The sequence below is a fragment of the Podarcis melisellensis genome (assembly GCF_964234715.1).
Source record: "Podarcis melisellensis genome assembly, chromosome: 9".
Classification (NCBI taxonomy): Eukaryota; Metazoa; Chordata; class Lepidosauria; order Squamata; family Lacertidae; genus Podarcis; species Podarcis melisellensis.
This window is the reverse complement of record NC_138541.1, coordinates 32,260,048-32,282,172: the sequence shown is the minus strand read 5'-3', so window position 1 is coordinate 32,282,172 and position 22,125 is coordinate 32,260,048. Positions and strand designations below refer to the sequence as shown.

Here is a 22,125-nt window from a genome sequence, read left to right as displayed (position 1 = left end):
ATATAAATACAACAGATCATTTCATCTCTATTCAGTGTACCAGTGGTTTTGTCCATACTCAAGAGGTCAAAAAAATAATGAAAAAAGCACATCCAAAAGCTATCTTGCCCCCAGCAGGAATAAAACCCTGTCCTTCATCTTGCTGCATGTAAGTGCATGTGTAATATTGCTGCCCAAATCAACTCAAATCCATTTTGGTGACACTGATACAAACATAAGCAGGGATGCAAAAGGCACTGATGGACATAGCACTAACCATTCAGAGCTTTTTATCCATCAAAATGACTTTGATGCTGATGCTGTTACCTCCACCATCAAAATGGGGCAGATGGCTCATCTAAATGCAAATAGGTCACTTTTTCTGTCAGAGCATATTTGTGGATACTGGACCAGCAATCAAGTGAATTTGCTAAAAAGGGTTATGAACCAAATTCTGCAGACAGACAGACTGTTTCGTCAATTCCAGCACAGAATACATCCTAGCAGTCTAGATGAGTCTGGTAGTCTAGGTTATTCAGGCAATCTAGTAGAATTCGGATAAGAGGACAAAAAGTCCTCTTTATGTTAGCCTTTTTGTAAGAACTACATTCTGGGGCTAAAATCTAATCTACACTTACCTGCAACTAAGCATCACCGAACTTGTTACCGAGTTAATATTCATTGGTTTATGCTGTTCATATGCATTCATATCAAACACTTAATACCACTGATTTCCCTTAGGAGAGCTCTTGACAATTAAGCAAGCATTTAATGTTTAGAATATGTGTGTGTGTGTGTGTGTGTGTGTGTGTGTGTGTGAATACACACACACACACAGTCATACCTCTGGTTGCGTTCGCTTCATGTTGTGGATTTTCGGGTTGTGAATGCAGCAAATCCGGAAGTGTATACTTCTGGGTTTCGCCCCACGAGCACACCAGAAGCAATCTGCGCACTTCGCACATCCACAGAAGTGCTCTATTGCGCTTTGCGCATGCGCAGTAGCGACACTCTACTTATGGACTTTTTGGGGTGCGAATGGCACCCCAAAATGGGTCACATTCGTAAGTAGAGGTACCACTGTATGTATGTGTGTATGTGTGTGCGTATATATATATATATGAATGAATGAGACAAATCTGATCATGATATTCCAGATGCAGCATAAAATGTTAGGTTTTTTATGGTCCGTAGTGAGAAGTAATGTACTTCAACCTATTCCTAAATTTTCAGCACGCGGGGGATGGAAAAAGTTGTGTAAAGAAATACATAAACAATTATCCTGACCATGCTACACATTCCATAAAGAACACCACAAACTCAACAGTATATCGCAAATAATTACTGCACACTGATATATTACTGTACATTTGTATTTGAAATGTAGCCTCTGATGTTGATTATCTTGTGACAGCTATCCCATGCTTTCAGAGGCTTTAACTGATTATTCAGTGCTTCTGTTGTGGTGACTTCTTTAAGCACATATTAGCACATATTCAAGATCTCTCTAACTAGCAGCAATGTTTAACTAATTGCCAAGCTTGCATATCACTACTCAAAATACCTGCTAAAAGAAAGGCTTAAAGAAACTTTCTAGAAGTGAGATAAATGTGACTGCAATTAACTTGGAGTGCAATCTTATGAATATCTATTCAGACCTAAATCCCACTAAGTTTGATGGGGATTACTCAGATAGGTGGGCATAGGATTGAAATCAAAATGTATTAGCATAGTTTTTCTACATCTTCATGTAGCACCATCCCCATCCTTTTCCTAAATGCAGATCTTACACTCTATTCCCCCAATGTAAACAACAGAGGTTATATGCAACCAACCTGCACAACCTTCACCACATCCTCCTCATGTTCCCAGACCCCATAATCCCATGTCCTACCATCTCAGCAGTCTGTCCAGCAGAGGTGATGCATCTCATTTTTCTGCCTGGGATAAAACAAGAACGTGCTGCTGCACCACTTCTGCAGCCTCCCTTACCTGGATTGCAATGCCTGTGAAACAGTGATGACGATGATGTATTCTTACAAAATTTTGTGAGACCTTTTGTGAGTTCTCATGAAATTTCTGCCACCCAAGGCAGCTGCTTCACATTGACTCATGGGCAGACCAGCCCTGATGTCCAGATTTCAAGCCAACATGCCTGCATGACACTTTCCCTTCTGGGCCCTTGAGATTTTTCACTTCAGTCTACCTTCTCTCACTGAAGATGCCAAAGGACATACTACTGCAGTTCTGCCCCTTGGAATTATCAGTCAATCACATATTGGGGAGGGGACACAAGTCCTCATTACTTATAAAGCTGTTGCTATTAATAATATTATTGACTTGGCTCACAAAATTGACTCAGACTTACAATACAGTATGAACATGAAAACAAACAAATAAAAACTTTAAAAATTCATACATATAAATAAAAGACGGGTTTTACAGGACCTGCCTATTAAGAGAGGCCACAAATACTCAAAAACATGCACTAAATTGTGTTTAGATTTCTTGCTTGTGACCCATGAAACACATTGCAGCTACTAAGCACCCTCTTCAACTTCTGCCAGTTATGAAGCCACCATCCTACCGTATTCTTCTTTATAAATCCTCCAATTGGGGCTACATGGTGACCGTCTTACATTTTTATGTATATAGTGATACACATATACAATATAAAACTCCAGTTTGTACAATAAACATGTCATCGTCTCTGCTTTATTTCTTTTATGCCATTTATTAAATATAGATTATTTCAGTCAAAACACACAAATATTTGCCACAAGGATGCAGAAGAATGTTGAGATACCAATGAAACCAGTATTTCTTTAGCCTCCATTGGCATGGGCAGCTGAAAAAAGGCCCTCCAACTATTCCATCTAATCAATCTAAGGTGGTGATCCGGAAGGGTCCAACCAGGGCCAACAGTATGCTGATGTGGTTAACTAGCAGACTCAAGGGAGCTAATAGAGGAAAGAAGGCTTCCTTCAGAAAATGGAAGTCATGTCCAAATGAGAAAATGTATACAAATTTTAGCAAAAGAAATGTAAGCAGTCAATGAGGGAAAAGAAAGAAAGAAAGAAAGAAATCTAAATATATTAAAGCAGGAAATTGGCTAAGGATGTGGTTGGACCTTTGGATGACAAGGCAGTTGAAAGAGGAAAGGTTAACTCACATCCCTGCCCCGCCAACTGCTCACTCTGTCACATAGGAGTAAGACCACCTACAAGCAATAACTCATGGAAAGTGTCCTTGCCCTTGTCACATCCAAAAGAAGCAACCCAAAGGGGTACCATTCCCTTCAGAGTTGATCCTCTGGACCTGGGTTGTCAGTGGGTATTCTCCAAATAGACTTGTATCCTGGAAATCATCTAGAGCAATGGAAGTTCTTCCTCTTCATGTGTAGGGCTAGCTCGCCAAACCATCTGATTACTCCACCAAACTGTTCTTCAGATGCAGTAGAAAAGTTCTGGAAAAGCTAACATTCATAGCCATCTCCTGTCCAGCCATAGTCCTGCTCCTGTTACCTATATTCTTAAAGTAAACCCCACTGCATTTTACAATGGAAATGCGACGCTTTCCTTGCAGCACTAAGGTTTGCCGCTCAGTAACAGTGAAAATATATCCCAAAGGGTTAGCTGAATAATATGTGCACATCAAAAGACGAGTCTCTCATTTTTTCCTATATTTTGCTGGATATTGGCATGGATCCAACATACCATTGCAGTCGTGCCAGCGAAGATCGAAACATACCCTCCAACATTTCTCAGATCTCTCCCCCTCCCCACAAGCACACACACATCTGGCCACATAAAAATCCTCCCCCAGGCAATCTGAAGCGTCAATAGACATTCAGGTGCAGCTTTGCAGGGATACATGGACTACAGTGCTATAAAAGCCCAATTTCAAACCCAATGTGATAAAAGTCTTAACAAATCAATTCTCACCCTTTTCAATTCTCAACTTAAAATACAATTTCTGAAATAAACCTTAACACTTGGTGGGCATGAAATGAAAAAGCAAAGAGTAGATCTACATATTTGGGGAAAACATGTGCACTCCTCCAAGAACAGTAACCAATTTAAAATGCAACTGGTACTGATGGTTTCAGTGATTTCAATGCATTTAAAAAATCCCTGCGCATGGAAAGTTAACATGGCAAGGAGAATGTTTCAGCAAATCCTTCTGTCTAGCACCCAAGTTTTATTCATGCTTCAAGTTCCTTTTTTCTTCTTTTAATCTGCAGGAAACATCAACCCTATTCAGGCATGGTGCCTGAAGGACGTATGTGCCAGCCCTTCTTGCAATGCTCCTGCCTGACCTTCCCATACAGTGGTACCTCGGGTTACATATGCTTCAGGTTACAGACTCCGCTAACCCAGAAATAGTACCTTGGGTTAAGAACTTTGCTTCAGGATGAGAACAGAAATCGCATGGTTGCGGTGCGGCAGCAGCTGGAGGCCCCATTAGCTAAAGTGGTACCTCAGGTTAAGAACAGTTTCAGGTTAAGAACGGACCTCCAGAACAAATTAAGTTCTTAACCAGAGGTACCACTGCACTATGAGGAAGTTTGAAGGCTCCCATACTCAACACGGGAAGGTCTCTGGCAGGGATGCTGCAGGTGGGACCTGCATGCACCCTTTTCTTAAAGGTACAAAATGAGTTCACATATCCACAATGATGCTTTCCGTCCGTGCTGGCTGTTATTTATTACAGCACAGATCTTCAGATAACAGCATTATCATAATCCAGCCAGTGTTTCCTTAGACTTCTGCACATTTGAGTTACTCGTCCTTATTTTCTTCTTCTTTTTTTGTGTCACTTCTTTATCCGCTTTGGTCTTTGATTTTGTGTTCAAAAGCAAAGCAATTATATCGTGTTTTGAAGTGCTATCCTATCAAATTTCAGCCCGTCCTTCTAATTTATCAAGATTATAGAGTACTTAATTGCATTCCGCAAAAGATTTGCAATCCTTTCCAAGCTTGTATTGTTTAAATATGTGATTAGCATACTCTTCACTGCAATGTCTAAGTCACTGATGAGTCATATTATGCCTGAAATAGGCCACTTGTTATCCTCTTCATCGCTGACACTAGGCCATCATAACAACAATTAGTGTGCTTTGTTACCGCAAGCTATATTTCTGAGCTCTTGTTTTATTTAACTACAAAAAGGTACTGACACAATGACTTTGATTTGGAATTGGGCAAACTTAACGCTGTAGATTTCTGTGCCCCACACAGGTAGGCCTAACAAAATGTTTACTGCCTCCTGGGTTTAAGATGGTAAAAGGGGCCAGGCAGCTCTGAATCTTTGTTAAAGGACAGGCTACTACAAATATAAACAACTCAATTCTTTTTATAATTTATTATTTAAAGACAGTTTACATAAAATAAATCAATTCATTTTGCTTCTTGTAAAATCACAAATGAGGAAAAGAGGCTACTGAGTACCAAGAAGGAAAGGAAAACATAGCCACCTGGCATATTTAAGCCATTTAATGTACATTCTGTCCAAGCTAAATTCTGATAAATACATTAAATTCTGTACTAAATTAAGAAATGATGGGCCAAATATCTCTGCAGCACCCGCCATGTGCAGGTTGTAGTTAGCTAAGTCTCTGTGTTCGTCTGGCAAACTTGACAAGCTAAAACCGTGGTAAAAGATTTATTAAATTTATATCCCACCCTTCCACTCAAAGGAATGCAGGGAGATGCCCATCCCTCCCTCCCTTACCTGGTATTTGTTGGTTTAACAATAATGATGCAATTACTAATCACATAATTAATGCAACACAAGGTGCTTGGTATTTTAAAATTTTACCTGAGGGCAACTTTCACCTTTGGCCAGCTTTGCATGGGTCACTTGCTAACTATGGGTTGGGGGCACACACAGAGAGGCATATAGCCTCTCCTCTCTTTCTGATCCATGCAGATAAACTGTAGAAGGGACAACTATCTCCACCCTGCTCATCATATGGTCAATCTGATGACTGAGGAGGGGACAATTTGCATCTCCATTAGAATCCCCAAGTGCTGTGTCTACTTTGACTTTTTGTGCCAGTTTCTGCCCAAACTGGTATGTTCTGGGTGGGTGGGTGAAAAAAAGTGCTTGGAGTGCCAGATCAGTCAGGAATTAACCACATCAAATGCAATGTATAGTATGCTATGTGAAGTTGTCAGTTGGTTCAGAACATGGCAGCTGGAATGCTAACTCATTCAACGCTTGGGAGTCCCCTATTACAACAGCTGAATTGGCTTCTGGACCACTTCTGGGGACATAGTGAAGTGCTGAATAGTAGCAGTAATAGTAGTTATTAATTAAGTTTGCATAATGCCATTCATCGAAAGATCCCCAGGGTGGTTCACAATAGAAAAACATAAAATGAGAATACAAAAATACACAATGCAACAAAAACAAACACAAACCAATAACCCCCCTCCCAAAAACACATTCAAACAGTCCCTCCTGCCTTTTAATTAGATTCTGCTTTAGTTCCTAATGTATTCCAGACAGATTGATTAAAAATATTTTGATGTAGAATCACAGAAATGGAGGGAATCCAGTATCCCTTCTAGTCCATCTCATTGCAAGAAGAAGGAAATCCAGAGCTAGAGAGCATTCCCAGCAAATGGCTGCACAGTCTCCATTTGAATTTTCCTTTCAAGAGAGCCCACCACTTCCCTCAGTAATCTGCTTCCATCATTGAACTTCTCTTACAATTTCTCCTAATACTCAACTGAAAACCATCCTCCTGTAAATTCAATCCACTGAATCTAGTCCTTTCCCCGAGGCAGAAGCAAAAAACCCATTTGACTTCACCTAGGTATGACAACCTTTCAGGTAAGTTGAAGATTGCTATCTGTTGCAGCTGGATGGACAGATCCTGAAGCTGAGGCTCCAACACTTTGGCTACCTCGTGAGAAGAGAAGACCCCCTGGAAGAGACCCTGATGTTGGGAAAGATGGAGGGCACAAGGAGAAGGGGACGACAGAAGACAAGATGGTTGGACAGTGTTCTCAAAGCTACCAACATGAGTCTGACCAAACTGCGGGAGGCAGTGGAAGACAGGAGTGCCTGGTGTGCTCTGGTCCATGGGGTCATGAAGAGTCAGACATGACTAAACGACTACACAAAAATCTGTTGCAGCCAGCAGAGAGAGGCATACACCTGACCTTCCCACAGTAGGGTCGCTACAGCTTAGCAGGAGGGAGAGAGAAATGGGTGCAGTGGTGGGTTTATTGAGAGTGCCGGATCGGCTTGGCTGATGTGCCCACACAGTACAAACTTCTCCACCACCTCACTCCAGCAAGCTGCTGCTGTGTAGTCAACTTTGCCTTTCTTTCTTTCTTTCTTTCTTTCTTTCTTTCTTTCTTTCTTTCTTTCTTTCTTTCTTTCTTTCTTTCTCTCTCTCTCTCTCTCTCTCTCTCTCTCTCTCTCTCTCTCTCTCTCTCCCCCTACTCCTCACCTCTCCTGGTCTTCTCTTCTTCATGATAAACCTATGCAGTTCCTTCCATTTTCCCCTCACAGAAACAAAGTTGCTTTGAGAATTTTCTGCTTTAAAATAAATCAAAACACCAGTTCAAGTATGCAAATATGTTTGCCAAGAAACTGCAATGTGTGTGAATATTTAATTCCAATTATGGGAAGCAGTTGCTCATGATACAAGCCAGGTGGGTGGATAGGGCACAAAATGTATCTTTGGTTGCGACAATGTCCCCGAACGTACCCCAGATCTAAAATACATTTAACTCAGGCACAATCGCCTGCATAACATGCTCATCACAACAGCCCACATGTCAGTCATGAGAGTGAGGCTTTAATGTGGTTCAGAAGCAAGCCACAGAGTAGAAAATGCATGGTAGATGAATGACAAATGTAATGCATGTTAAACCTAACAACTTTGTTATATTGAAGACTTTAGTCCTGACTTATTCATGTTCTTCATTATATAATGTAGCACTTAACTATTTTCGTTCTTACTAAAATAGCGTCGGCAGTCATTTAGATAGATAAGCTTCAATTTCTCCTTTTTAGTTTTGACACTACATACATCCTTTTCCATTTTTCTCTACGGGTACATAAATTAAATACACACTTATGGCAAAGTGAATGTTATTTTCATTTGTGCTTTTAACCCCACAGATAAATCTTCTGTTTCACATTTTGAGAAGGCTGCTCTCAATCACTATGCCTCAATTATTATTGTGTGTTCCCCACCACTACCTTCCCACAGATGAACAGTAGCATAGCACTATATGATTTACTGCCAAACATTATTAACCAAAACAAACACAAGTATTTTATATGGTGATTACATATGAAACTGACTTTTACATGGTTAGACTATTTGCCCATTTGGCTGAGCATTGGTTAATGCAAACTGGTGCCCTGCAGCAGTTTTTGTCTACAATTCCCATCAGCTCCAAGAAGCCCTACTGGCTGAGCTGAGGGAAGTTTTAGTCCAAACCATCTGTGGGCACCAGCGTGACAAAGCCTGGCCTAATTTGACTGGCAGCAGCTTTTCAGGTTCTTCCAGAGATCTTTCACATTTATTGCTGCCTGATCCTTAAAAACAAAAACAAAAGGAATGCCAGGAATTTAACCTATGCAAAGCACATGTTCTACCACTATGATAACATCCCTTGCTAATTAAGTTTGTGTAACTATTATCTTTGGTATAAAAATGAAATCTAGTTTTGAATAACAGAAACCAGGGGAAGAAGGTTTGGATTCAGATTTAGGACAACTAAATCTCTTTTATTACAAATCATAACCCGTTCACAGTATTCTTTTTCCTCAACCGATTTGTCCAATGCAAGCTTGTATTCCTATGCATGCATAAACAGGGGCCTCTCCAAGAGCTAGTTTAATTCTCTGCTCTTCATACGGTTGCTTCTTCTGCGGGACGAAGATAGTTGAAAGGAAGTCTTCTTAAATGAAGGTGGATGTTTTGGAACCAGGGACCTTAAGATATTAGTGGCAGAGTATTAGGAAAAACATAACAAATTAAACAAATTAAAAATATGATACCTAGAAAATATTGCTGAGAGATAAATTAACTACTAACAGCTGGGTTTCCTCACTATCATACAGATCCAAAAACAAGAAAAACATTGCAACAGGAAGCTCTACTGTGCACCTCCTTGAGATCAATGGATTTCATACTCCATGGAGGGTGTTCCAAGCATAAAGTACAAATAGAGATTGTATTTATGGGGCTGGGGAATGCTCAGTAAGAATCAGTAATGCTAATGCTTAAATTTTTTTAGCTGTGTACCCTGTTAACTCATGTTCTCCCAAATTAAGAGCAACTATTCCATATCCTAATTATGATCTCCACTGCTTGAATGAAGTCATTATGACAGCCTCATTTTAGTACTATTTAGTACTATTTTAGTACTATTTTAGTACTATCTCAAAACTGTGGTGCAGTGCCATTTTTCGGTAAGGTATATACCTGAAATTCCAAAAAACAACCATAACAATCCATAATATGCTAAAATCATTCTTTCCAATTTACAGAGGTGATGGCATGCTATTTTGTGGTATTTCTGGTTTGCCTAATACAGTTGCTAATTTTCAGTTTCTTTGTGCAACTAAATGGTTTCTTGAACTATTAGCGCATATATAATTTCTCCACCTTTTGGTGATGAACTAACATTATCTATTCTTGGTTTTGCAAAGAAGCTTATAGTCATTGTGGTTGAAAGTACTACGCAAATGGCACTGAATCATCTCTCTCCTTGCTGCATTTTATAGAGACATCATACTGCAAAGTTCTCTTCGGCATCTTTACCACACAAAGCAGCTCCTGCAATAGCTGCATAAAATAGCTGCTTTGTCAATCATATATTTAAAACTAGAAAAGTGGATATAGTCCCCTTCCTGTTTTTCTAGATTTTTCTTGTTCTTTTTAAGCAGAATTCAAAATATACATGGAATAAATATTATTTATTTGTAATTTTATTCCCAAAATGAAGTTAATTTTCAGGATATTTCAACATAACTATTTCCTCACTACCTGTTATTCTAACCATCCCATGGCTATGACCCTCTGAGAGGGCAAGTAACTGCTTCCTTAAGATTACTAACAAGAGATAGAATATGAGATAGAAAATCTTTTCATACATTATAACAGTTTAATAAATGATTTTTACAAGATCACATTACAACCCACAAAAATGAACAACAACACTAGTTTGGTATGGGGGGGGATTTTCAATTTGTTTGTTTGGTTTTTTTGAAAAAAGATTAGTTTATTTATTTAAAAGCAGTGATTTTTAGAACTGCAGGCAGTCCTATGCATGTTTATTGAGAAGAACATCTCAGCATGGCCAATGGGGCTTGCTTCTGCTAGGTATGGTATGTATAGAATTATAGGTTTAATATCTCAAAATGCAGATGGACTAAATGTGGGAAATTCTGCACATAGTATATCTAGCATAGTAAAAGGTCTCTTTTACATCCTGATATGGTCCAGACACTTACATGAGTTGTTATTTTGAAAGCTTGTCTTCTCAAAAGTTTTTTTCTGACCATGCCATTATCCATGGCCAAATTATAGGCTGCGGTTATAACATCTGAATGATGTGGTTTTGTCTGAGTAGCATAATATTCCCACTGAAGTCAGCAAGGGTTTGGTTCAGATACAGAGGATCTTTAAATAAAAGCCCTGTGTGGATTCTGCTTGTTGCCATCACAAATTATAAAAGACTTTCTTCATCTTCACTTTTAACTGCAGCCTCTTTAACTGCAAAGGGGCACTGACCTTCAGGAGTGACTTTCAAAACATGTGGCGGCTGTGAGACGGGCGATCTGGAAAGACTCAGCCTATGCTTAACTCAAAATTCCCCAACCTGGTGCCCGCCACTATTTTGGACTGCAACTTAAATCACTCCTGACCAATGGCCATGCTAGCTAGGTATAGTTCAACAACACCTGGAGTGCAACCTTTCCTATCTCTTCAGCTGGAGAAGAAGAAGAAAGGCTTTTCAATATATGATTACATTCTACCTGACTTGAACAGACCAGAGCCCAGGCTGTATCAAATACTTAGCATCGGCGCCTCATCTCAAGTTTTATAGGCAGATGCCAACTTGAGTCTAATAAAACGCCCTTTGGTCACTTTTCCCAAAGGCTGGACAAGCAACCTGAAAACCTTTTTTAAGCCAGCTATCGATCAGCACATCTAGTCTCAAGTCTTTGCCATGATTAATTATCTCTTTTAGTGACTGTATAAAGTCCCATTCAATAGGACTTGCCTCTGAGGTAAGTTCACAGAACTTCCGTTTTGGTCTCAGTCCAATATTAGAATCCCAGTACTTGGTTTTTTACTCTTTAGTATCATTAAATAACTCCAAAAGAATAAATATCACATTTGCTCTTTTTTTAAGGCTCCAGACAGGAGAGTTTCATAACCCAAGCTGGAGATGTTGGAACTGATTGCACACCACTGAGCTACAGAGCTTCCGCAACATACCGTTATTATCTAGATACTTACAATCTGGGGCTAAAATTATATGTAACAGTCTCAAGATTCTTTCTGTCCATATGGGAGAAGGGGACAACTTCCCTGCCATTTATACACTCATTACTGTCCCCTTTCCCACTCTATTCCCATCTGGTTTTCCACTTCATGTCCTTTAACCCTTTCTGCTGTCTGTCCTCTCTGCTTCAACAGACTTTATCATTCCTACCATTGCAGGAATAGTGCTTTGCACATTTGCCCATATTCTGTCTTTACAAATGTCACCAGATAGGAAAAGGACTACTCTTTTCTTAGACATTTCATGTCTCTCAATCCTTATGACGTCTCCTGAATTTTCAGTAGTGCCATTCTAAATGGATGAGATTTGATAACCACAGCAATTATAAAGCATTGCAAACTGAAACATTTTCCAAGTTTAATTTATCTAGAACAAGGGACAGGACTATTTCTGTTGAAAATAAAGTCAACTTCCCCCCCTGAAAATCATATGCAACGGTTGGATGAATACCATCTGGTATAAGCAACTTATTTTTATTTAACGTGTTAGTATGTTCCAGCACTTTGTCACTTGACTTCTTATTCTCAGATGTGGCCTCTTAATTACCTGACATGAACAGATAAAATGAATGCAACTGTCATAACAGCTACTTTGGAATCTGCTTAATCTTATGAGTCGATCTCTGCTAAACTAAATTATTTTTATGCTGTTCCAACTACCTTTTAAACACGCAACTGCTAGGCTTGGGCATTTATTAGTTATGTGAGATATATGCTATATTTTATTGAGTTAGCTGTAATTTTCACTAACCCACTCCATATTCCTGACTTACTCTGTGAAGCTCTATTTAGCATCTTGAAGTTTTGTGGTGCAGAATGTATATGCCTCTTTTACATTTCTGGTTAAGTATACATTCTTTGGCTATCACAGGAGTGGGGAAACCATGGGCCAAATGTGGTCCCTCAAACCTCTCTATATGGCCCTACAGCTCTCCTCCTGCCACACAACCTCTTCAACAACAAACACTCTCGCCAGGCCATTCACCAGCTCTACTTCACTATCCCTTTGTAGCTTTCAACAGCTCTTTGATACTTTTGGGGGGGGGGCACAATTTGCCCCAAGAGAATGTTAAACTTAATTATCCTGTGGTCACTATAGCTCGACTCTAGTTACCACTTGAATAAACTTGGTTGCTTCTCTTAGAATTGCAACTGAGAATAGGCTCTCTCTCTCTGTTGTGTTCAAAAAAGAAATTATCCATTGTAAAATATTTTCTCAACTCTATGAAACATCATGCTCTTCAGTAGCTGGTTTCTTCTCCTTCACCTACCTCTCCCTCTCTCTAAAATAACTCTTGCTTGTTATGAAGTTCAAAACCTAACCTCATGCAAAAGAAAACATTAATTGCATGTAGGGGAAAACTTGTCTGATTTTAGATTTAATATAGCTTTATCCTGAAGTCTAGATGCAAAAAAAACAACAACAAAAAACAGCCCTGAATCCCTATTCCCCTTTAAATGTCTTTCAGATACCACCAACACATTGTGCAGGCTTAAAAATCTTCAAATGTACATCACAACTTATGAGAAAATAAACAAACTAGAGGGGCAGCTATGTAGAGTGGTCTATGATTTAAAAAGGCAGAAGCAACAGGAATAGGCTGAATTTGGATGATAAACCTCTTATAGCTGTTTGGCACTGCAAAGTTGCTGTTCATTTTCAGCCATTAGAAGAAAAAAGATACACTACCTTAACTGAACAAGCTCGGGCATCACCTTAAAGAAATGTACAATGCTACAGGTCTGAAACATATGACCTAAAATCATGAAAAGGTTATTAGGAATGCATGGCTGAAGTAGTATCTCTAGAGTGAAGGGTGCATTTGGAATGGCTGATCTGCCGAACAGTGAAAAAAAGATCTGTCAATCCTCCTCTAGATCATTAAGTTCATAGGTAACCCAGCAGATACAAGAAGTACAACTAGATGGTGTTTCGGCTTTTTTCTTTTTCTTTTTGGAACAAGTGATGCGCCTTAACATCAGCTGCTAGAAACTAAAATATACAAAGCTGTAATCAGAAGCTTCTGCTATGTCTGGCTTCTTAGTCTAAAAGCTAAAATAAGCATAAATAAAGCATAAATTCCCACTTTAAGAGGGGATCCCTCTAGGACAGAGCTGGGGAGGGGATGGCAGAACTGAGAAAAGGAAGCACTGCTATATTGTATTTCAGTGGTGACATTACCACTCTCATCAATTAGATTTGCTTTTCTTTCTTTCAGAAAGATCCCTGCAACCTTTGCAGCCGCTGCACTTCCTAAATGAAGGCACTGGTTTTCTTCATTTCCAGACACACAGACTCATCCTAAGCACTTATAATCAAGGGAAGACTTTACGATCTCCTAATAAAACATAATGGGCCGGTAAGCATCGCAATGTAGAATCTCGGGCCAAAGAGTGATTTCAAGGCACTCCACTTGGCACGGAAATGAATAAGGAATTCTCCTCTTTCACCTAACCCTATGACCATCTTCTGTATCACACACAAGCACCATCATACTTACAATGGTCTCAAGAATTCAGAAAGCTCCAGAAAAGATTGTTAAAAGTTCATCCCATGAAGGATGGTCAAGAGAACAAAAGGCGATGTCAGCAGCAGCAGCAGAGAAATATGAATCGGAGAATGAATGCCAAGCCTTGCTCAATGGGGAACAAAGCAGCTGTTGGGTACAAAACAAGTTTGGTACCACAAGTAGTCCCAATGAAGAAGCACCACAAACAGCTTACAAATGTGAGGAAATACTTGTCTTGCTAACTATTTACTTTTAAAAAATTCATTAGGGAAACAGTTCCAAAAACAGCATTTTTTAAAAAAACAAATCCATCTTCAACAAGGTCCTAGAAATTACAAACTAAAAACGCCGTAGGCATTTTCTTTTAAAAAATAATAATTATATATCAACATTGTTCTCTTCAGTGGTTCTTAATCCAAAGGGATTCAGGGCTTCTTCCCCCCATTGCCTCTGGTATACTGTTCTATTCCTAGCAAGCACCCTGGGGAATGGAGTTTTATTCCCATCAAGGGAAAACTCTCTAGCAGCCTTTTGAACAGTACTTACTCAAATATGGTGGTTTGTAAGGCGCTCGTGTATTAGACAGCAGTCCATCCAGTTCCTTCCTCTCCAGAGTGCTGTGAAGGGCCTTCTCTTTGCCAAAGGTGGAGAAGGACCTCTCTGCCCCTGGCTGGGCTTCTGGTGTTTCAAACACTTCAGTGTCTGGAACAGAGTCCATACCGGGCACATGAAGATTGCTGCGGTAATCCGCAGCTTGGCGTCCATCAGAAGGGACAAAAGAGGGCATCCAGCACCGATCCGAGTGGCCCAAGGCTTTACATTCCTCCGTGCAATTAGAGAAGAGATCCATGCCTACAAGCAGGAAAGAGAGAAAAACTGTAGATATAATCTTCAGCATCATGACCAGCTGCTGGTGATCAAAAAGGAGTTGGGTGTTTTTTTTCATCACCTTCATTCTCCCAATAAAGAATCTGATCATTCAGTCTTCAAAAGACAGCACCTTCATTTAAAAAGAAAGGAAGTGCTAGAACGCTCCACAAATGGCAAAGCAAGCATAAGATGACAGGAAAGATTGTTATTATATATATAATAAAATCTTGCGAACTTCCTCCATCAAGCTATCTGGGAGCTGGTCCCACTGTGTTTGATGGTAATGGCAGTGGCTTGATGCCCAACAATCATCAACAAGGGGTTAGTATGACACAAAAAGGGTGGCATAGTGGGGAGAAAAGATGAGAAAGGGATGTAACTAAGTGGAATGAAATTCCACTTGTTCGACTAGTGGAAAATGTCAATATACAGATAGGCTAAAGATTAAGGACCTTATTTTGGAGGAAGGAACATGACCTAAAAGAGCCAGCCTTTGGCATCATTTCTTCCAAGTTATTTTTTCTGCTACCATCTACTTTACAGTCCCTTAAGCCACATTAGTAGCTATAAAAAAGCCTATTGTGAAATTACTCTAATTAGTGGCACTAAGGGTAGCTGAAGCCTGATGTGACACAGATCCAGATACTATTGACAAACGTGTTAATGCTTACTCTATACCAGCAAACACTGGTCCCTGCCAACATGAAACTGTTTGCTTACAAATCCTTTAAAGCTATTAGAATTCTAAATGACAAGTGAGACTATCTTCCGATAGGCATTTCAATAGACTGATTCCTTTAAGGCACTAGGACAGGTTTCTCGAAGGAGCAGTGATGGCTGAAGTCGTTAAGAGTGGAATGGAATAACCAATGTTTGCTCAAGAGTGATATTACGGCATGCTTAAGAATTCAGTGGTCAAAAGTTGTTTTTCATGGCTTTGCTTGGAGAAAGAACTGAAAGGTTTTAGAGCTGAATTTGTACATGTAACAGTGGAAGAAAGCCTCATGTTGACTTGGCTGGACAACAACAGCAATAAAATCACCCCCCCCCCTTCCCTAACACAAAGCTTACCGCTCCAACAAAACACCAAAACTCATTAACACTAAAGATACTGTTCAACACCAACAAAATGATCCACACAGCCTGGCCACCATCAGATGTTCATCACTGTAAGCCGCAGATCGTCATTTCCCAAACCTAGAGCCAAGACTCACTGGCATTGCATCATGGCAGCCTTGCAAGTCAGTTGGCAGGCTGCGGACTGCAGAGAAAGGAATAATCTGCCACAAGACCTTTAAAGTGTACAACTCCTCTGTGTCAGGATTCGGGAATGGCAGCTGGTTCCTACAGATTACATTTTCCTGATGAGAAATGTCTACTATAGAAAAGACTATGTAGCCACTGTCCTAAGTCAGTATCAGCTATCCCCACCCACACTACCCTCCAAGCAAAGATTCATATTAAGAATTCTGCTGCAGCTTTTATAAGTAGAAGCAGTGTCTTAGCAAATTTTCTGCAAATAAGGTATCCCACCCAATTACCAACAAGTGCTTGATAACTAGAGAAACACAAGGGGATTTGTCTCAAGATTAATCTCACTTTATAATGACAGTTTTATTTTAAATTAAGCTTTGTGCAATACAAAGTCTGGATTTGACTGTAACCTTCTACTGATAATTGCTATGCAGAAGTCTGGAAGTAAATTACTAATCGGTGAGCTGTTGAGGAATGCAAACGTGAACGGCAGCTGGGATTAAAGATTTAGGGGAGGAATAGCATCCGAGACATACAAATGGTTTGTGAAATAAATGGCTAGCTTATTTCTTTGCTGACACAATGGTAAAGAAAAGGGGTGGACAGAAAAGGCATTCTGAGACATTTTCAACATTTCTCCAGCAATATTCCTCTCTTTATATAATAAATCCAACTAGTAACTTTGCAATTGCAAAGCTGATTTTTAAAACATAGCTTAACATTTATATTTCATAAAAAATGAAGCAAATATAAAGAAATAAGTCATAATATTATCCAGAAGGATTTCAAGTTTCATTACAGTCACAATCTCTGTATTTGTTCAGAAAGGCTTCTGAAAATAAATTTCAGTTTTGGAAACTGACACAAAGACATGAGAAAACAAGTAAAACTATATTATATTCCTTGTCTAGGTCATTCCTCCCCCAATTCAAAACTACCTGTTTGCAGTTGTGAAATATCTATGAAATTGTAAACTCCTTTGATTTTTGCTGCTAAATGCAGTGAATTAAACATGTTGTACAATGCTGTGCAATAATATAGTATAATGCAAAATAGGAAATGATACAATAGCTACTATTAATAGGTATAATCAAACCCTAGTAAAGCACTTTAAGTTCCCATGTCATCAGGTAACTGATAATAACAGGTGCTATCCAACAGAGTGACTTTCAGAATAGACCCATTGAAACAACGGACTGTAGTTACTTTCGTGCATTGCTTTCAATGGGTCTGCCCAGAACATGACTAGTTTTGGATATCAGCCACAGGAACTTTTAAAATGCTATTCTGCTCAGAAAAACTACCATGATTTCAATGGACCCTACTCCCAGGGGTATAATGTTTGTGATTCAGGTGCTAAACCTTGCCTGAGTCACATCCTAACACACACACACAACATAAGTTAGGCAAGCATGGATTTAAGGGTTGTAGCCAATGGCAGGTTGCACAACCAAAAGTGTTTCTTCAAGACCCGGTTTCCACCAACTTCTACTGCCAAATCCAGTGGTGAAAACTGGATGGCTCTCCTTGTGCTAGCAAATGTGTTTTTGCTAGCATAAAGCCAACAAAATCCCAATTGTTTAGCAATAGGCGAAACAAAATGTCTCTCCCACCCAAACCTTGAAGACTGAAATGATCAGACCATTACATCCTACAATACAATAAAGAGAAATGAAGATTCTGGTTTAGAAATTGCACTGGCAAAAATGCAGACTTTAATTCAAGTTGTGCATTCTCCTATTTTTAAGCAGTCTATAACAGGGTGACATTTTACCAAATGGTTTCTAACAGGTGTTTCTTCATGGTGTCATAATGACCTAGAATTGGAGCAATAGAAGCACAGCTGGTGATGCATAGATTCAGTAAACAGAGAGATTGTGAATGGCTCAGTGTCTGGGAATTGAATTGGCTCTGGGGTGTGTGTTTTTTCCCCCAGATCAGATTGCAATGTAGTTTTATGGCAAGCTAGCAATCTTATGCACGTTTACTCTGAAGCATGTCACACTGTATTCAATGAGACCTATACCCTAACTGGTGTGTTTAGGATTGCACATTCTGTCACTCTCATGTAATATTTAATAATGAAAACCTTTTAGAGGAAGAAATAAGATTGGGCTTTGTGCTCTACTTTACAGAAAGAGAGACCGTATCTACCATCAGGGAAAGTCTGCTTCCACCTGCTATGCCCTATTCTCCTGCATTAGGAGGCTTTATCAGAAGACGACAGAAGGACAGAAGTTGGGGAAGGGGGTGGCTATATACTAATCTCATTGCCTTAGGGTTATTTTCACAGTTTGTCATATGCCTCTTTGTAATATATGCCAGGAATGTGGAATCTTCTTGCAACCCAAGGGCCACAATATCTCAAGGGTGACCTTCTGGGAACCAGTGGGGTATGTGGCAATACCTGCCACTCTCCACCTTCCATCTAGGCAAGCAAGACGTATTGTCACAGATAAAACCACAAGAGGAGGATGCAGAGAAGGTTCAGTGAGGGGTGGAGCCTGGGGAAGGGGTGTGGCCTGAATCCCAAGGACCACCTACAGAGGCCTGGTGGGCCACATTTGGTTCCCAGGAACCTGCTTTATATGCTGTCTTAATTTTCTTTGATACATTTTGAATGAATTGTTGCATTGTGTAGTAGGAATATTATAATTGTTGCTATGCACCATGTCTATTGCACTATTGCATTGCAGTTTTGTTTTCTGTAACAGCTCTGAAGACAGATGTAGAAACAATCAGTCATAAAACTGACAGATTTTAAGCGCAGTGGCTTCAAATAAGTGATTTAAAACCACCAAGCACAAAACCAGTTTCTTTAAGTTTTATAATACCATTTTCCATTTATGCAATGTCACCAAAAGTCTTTTTATTGCCTGGAGTGTGTGTTTAGGATAGAGGGCTTCATATACCATCTATTTCATTACATTTATAGCCTGTACCACCCCAAAAGACTGAATGTGTGTAACTTCTCCTCTTGCAAACAGACAAAAACCCAGCAAAACCAAATAAACATGTTTGTGGCTTATGATGTTCCGGAAATCATAGTAATTATACATTTCTTTAGACTTGGAGAGCTATTTTGCAAGAAATAAACAACTAGTCAATGAATGGCTGGTGTTATCACTAACACTTGTTGATTTACCGCTAAAACACAGCTTGTTCACTATTTGGTAAACTTCGGTGCAAAAGAGCCCTGCCAAGGACTAAGGAAGTGGTTGCTTCCTCTGAACTTCTCAATAAACCAAGAATCCCGTTACTGATTTATATATAAAGGAAATGTTCAGTCACTCAAACACTTCCGTCTCAACTTTGTCATAAATCTAACATGATGTGCAGTCTCTCTCTGCTAACTTATCTACTATTCCTGCCAAATCTACATTGGGGGAGATTGAATTAAAAATGGTAATTGAATTTGAAAAAAAAGGGAAAATTTCCATTACATGTTAAACTGGGATTTTAAAAGTAAATGAGAGTTATGGATTTTCAATGGCTGTGCCAAAAGGGTTCTTCTAACAACTAGTACAAGTTACTTGTCAATAATATCCCTCAGTATATCTCATTTATTATAAACAAAAAACACGAGCAAACAAACAATTTGTCTCTCACACTCCATCTATATTTCTGAACAATTTCCACTGCCACTAGCCATATCATGGGGTATAAACTAGGGAAACCAAAAAGGCCATGATTATAAAGACTACAGTCAACAGTAGTATTGATTGAAGAAACAAAGGGGTATGCTTGAAACTCCTCCCGCAGTCAACACCCAGTTTGCAAGAGAACTTAAACAGGGAAGTAGGTTTTAACTATGTGTGGAAGTGCAATCCCATTGAATTCAATGGGGCTAAAGCAGTCTAGCTATTCACAGTAATGAAGCCTTTATAAGGCATTCAAGTTTACATGAAATAACATGATTTGCTCTCAAACGTTAGGCATTTTTGAGATTTGTTCCTTCTTGATTAAATTAAATTAAGAGGAGAAAGAGAAAAGTATGCACAGAAAGCCTCTAGAGATTTTGAATAATCTTCAAAGTATCAGTCTCTAATTATCCAATTAAAAATTGCAACTGTAAGTAATAAGTATGCCAGACTTTCTTTCCTCCTCCCCTCCTCCCACCTGCCAACTGCACCTACTTTCTCCAAAACAGTTACATTTTTAAATAATAAAAGGCACTTCCCAGCTCTTTGGCAGCAAAAGTAGTCTTCAAAGTTTGCTTTCAACTACATGCATCTTTTTTTCCATCTGTGCTCTATGTCACCGCAAGGTTTTCTAGATATTACAGTAACGTCATGACAGAATCTAGACCAGTGGATTGTGAACAATCTTAAGGATAGCATCTACAGGGAAACAACTAACAGATACAAAAGTCTTCCCAGAAAATAAAAGCACCAAAATGATATTCAAATCAAGGAACAACCTGGGATGAAAAATAAGAAATATCTATCTATGCTCCTTTGGAATTTTGGCATTTTCATTTCTCATTCTCCACACAGTAACAGCAATGCAATTCTCTTTCCAGTTCCTAGAATTGAACCCTGTTGGTTCTTATCTAAGCAGCTAAGAATTGTTCCTTAAATCCCTTGACAAGAGAATCCTGCTAAATTAAACACACACACCTTGGTCGTTGGCTTTTTAATGGCAATTCCCTTAAGATGTTCAGATGCAAGCAAAGATTTAAAAACAAAAACTAAACATAAATCCTTGCAGTACAGCCAATCACACACTGGACAGTCACTCTATCCCTGTTTCATTCAGATCTGTGCCCAAAAGCAAAGCCATAAATTTTGTCTACAACCCAAGTCAATTTTTTAAAAAAATTCTGTACTGTAACTATGTTCAAGTTTGAGAAGATCCCTTGCCTTTTTCTTTCCCTATGAAAAATCTAGCCTTCTCAAGTCAGCGTACTTTTTGTATGTTTATTTCGTGAACATCTAGATGCAATGAGGTGGTGGCTGAGGTCCAAGTCCTGGCAGACAGGTGCTCATATCACACAGCATAAATGCAAACAAACACAGAGAGTGGTACTTAGCACCTATGCTGGAAGTCTCAGAAGAGAAGCCAAGAACTTAATTACTCATGGATTAAAAAAAGCACACACATACACCAAGAGGCATACATACACCACTAAATGCACTCCTAAAAAGATTTATCTTCAGGAGATAATTCTACATGCAGAAAGTGTTTATTTAATGGAGCACATCCTGCCAAAAGCTACAACAATTATATCACCTGAAGTCACAATCTAGCAACCTTACTTTGTGCCAAATTTATTGTCTACACTAAAATTACGGCATGAGGATTCATTTGTTGACTTTGGGGTCTCCCCCCCCCCCTCCAACCCTCTCTCTCCTTTTGTTGTACTCCTCCTGTTGGGTTGGTGTGTTTTTTTTACTTTTTATTTTAGACTCTTGAGATTCCTCCCCCCTCTAAAACCCCAATAAAAACATTTATGTGGGGAATATACTGAACAGTCCAACGATTTGCCTGAGCTGTAATTGATCTCAATCAAATAACGAGTCCACAATACTTCAGTGAGTTGCAGCAGGGAATTGGACTCTTTTGTTTAGATCATATACCATTCCATCTTTCAGGAAACAAAATACATATAATATTATGTTGTACTGGTATAAAGCCATCGGTGTCCATGATGCTTTACAGAGTACAAGAAGGCAAAGCCATGTCCAGTGACTTTACAATCTGTAATTCAACACAGAGGGATGGAAATTCAGGCAGTATAAACAGAAAGTAAGAAAATAAGAGAAGCCCTGCTGGATGACACACTCTGTTCTCATAGTGGTTCACCAGATGTCTATAGGAAGCCCATAAGCAGAACATAAACACACTGGGAAGATGGTAGTCCTACTCAACATAGACCCATTCAAGTTAATGGCTATAACTAAGTTAGACTCATTAATTTCACTGAGTCTACTTAAATACTTAAATACAACCAAACAGCACTCTCCT

The 22,125-nt window shown here is 39.3% G+C and overlaps 1 protein-coding gene across 9 annotated transcripts in view; it reads right to left on the bottom strand.

Moving 5' to 3' along the window:
- Positions 1–22,125, bottom strand: part of PCDH10 (protocadherin 10) — a 53,885-nt gene that overhangs the window by 20,505 nt on the left and 11,255 nt on the right. For 4 of the 9 annotated variants that reach the window (XM_081925963.1, XM_081925964.1, XM_081925965.1 and 1 more), the window contains exon 4: positions 14,581–14,886. The exons of 4 other annotated variants lie outside the window; for them this stretch is intronic. In XM_081925963.1, the coding sequence (XP_081782089.1) occupies positions 14,581–14,886 (306 nt within the window). Of the gene's footprint in view, positions 1–7,775; positions 8,944–14,580; positions 14,887–22,125 lie in introns of those variants that run through there. One more of the 9 variants, XM_081925962.1, reaches the window with a different exon arrangement.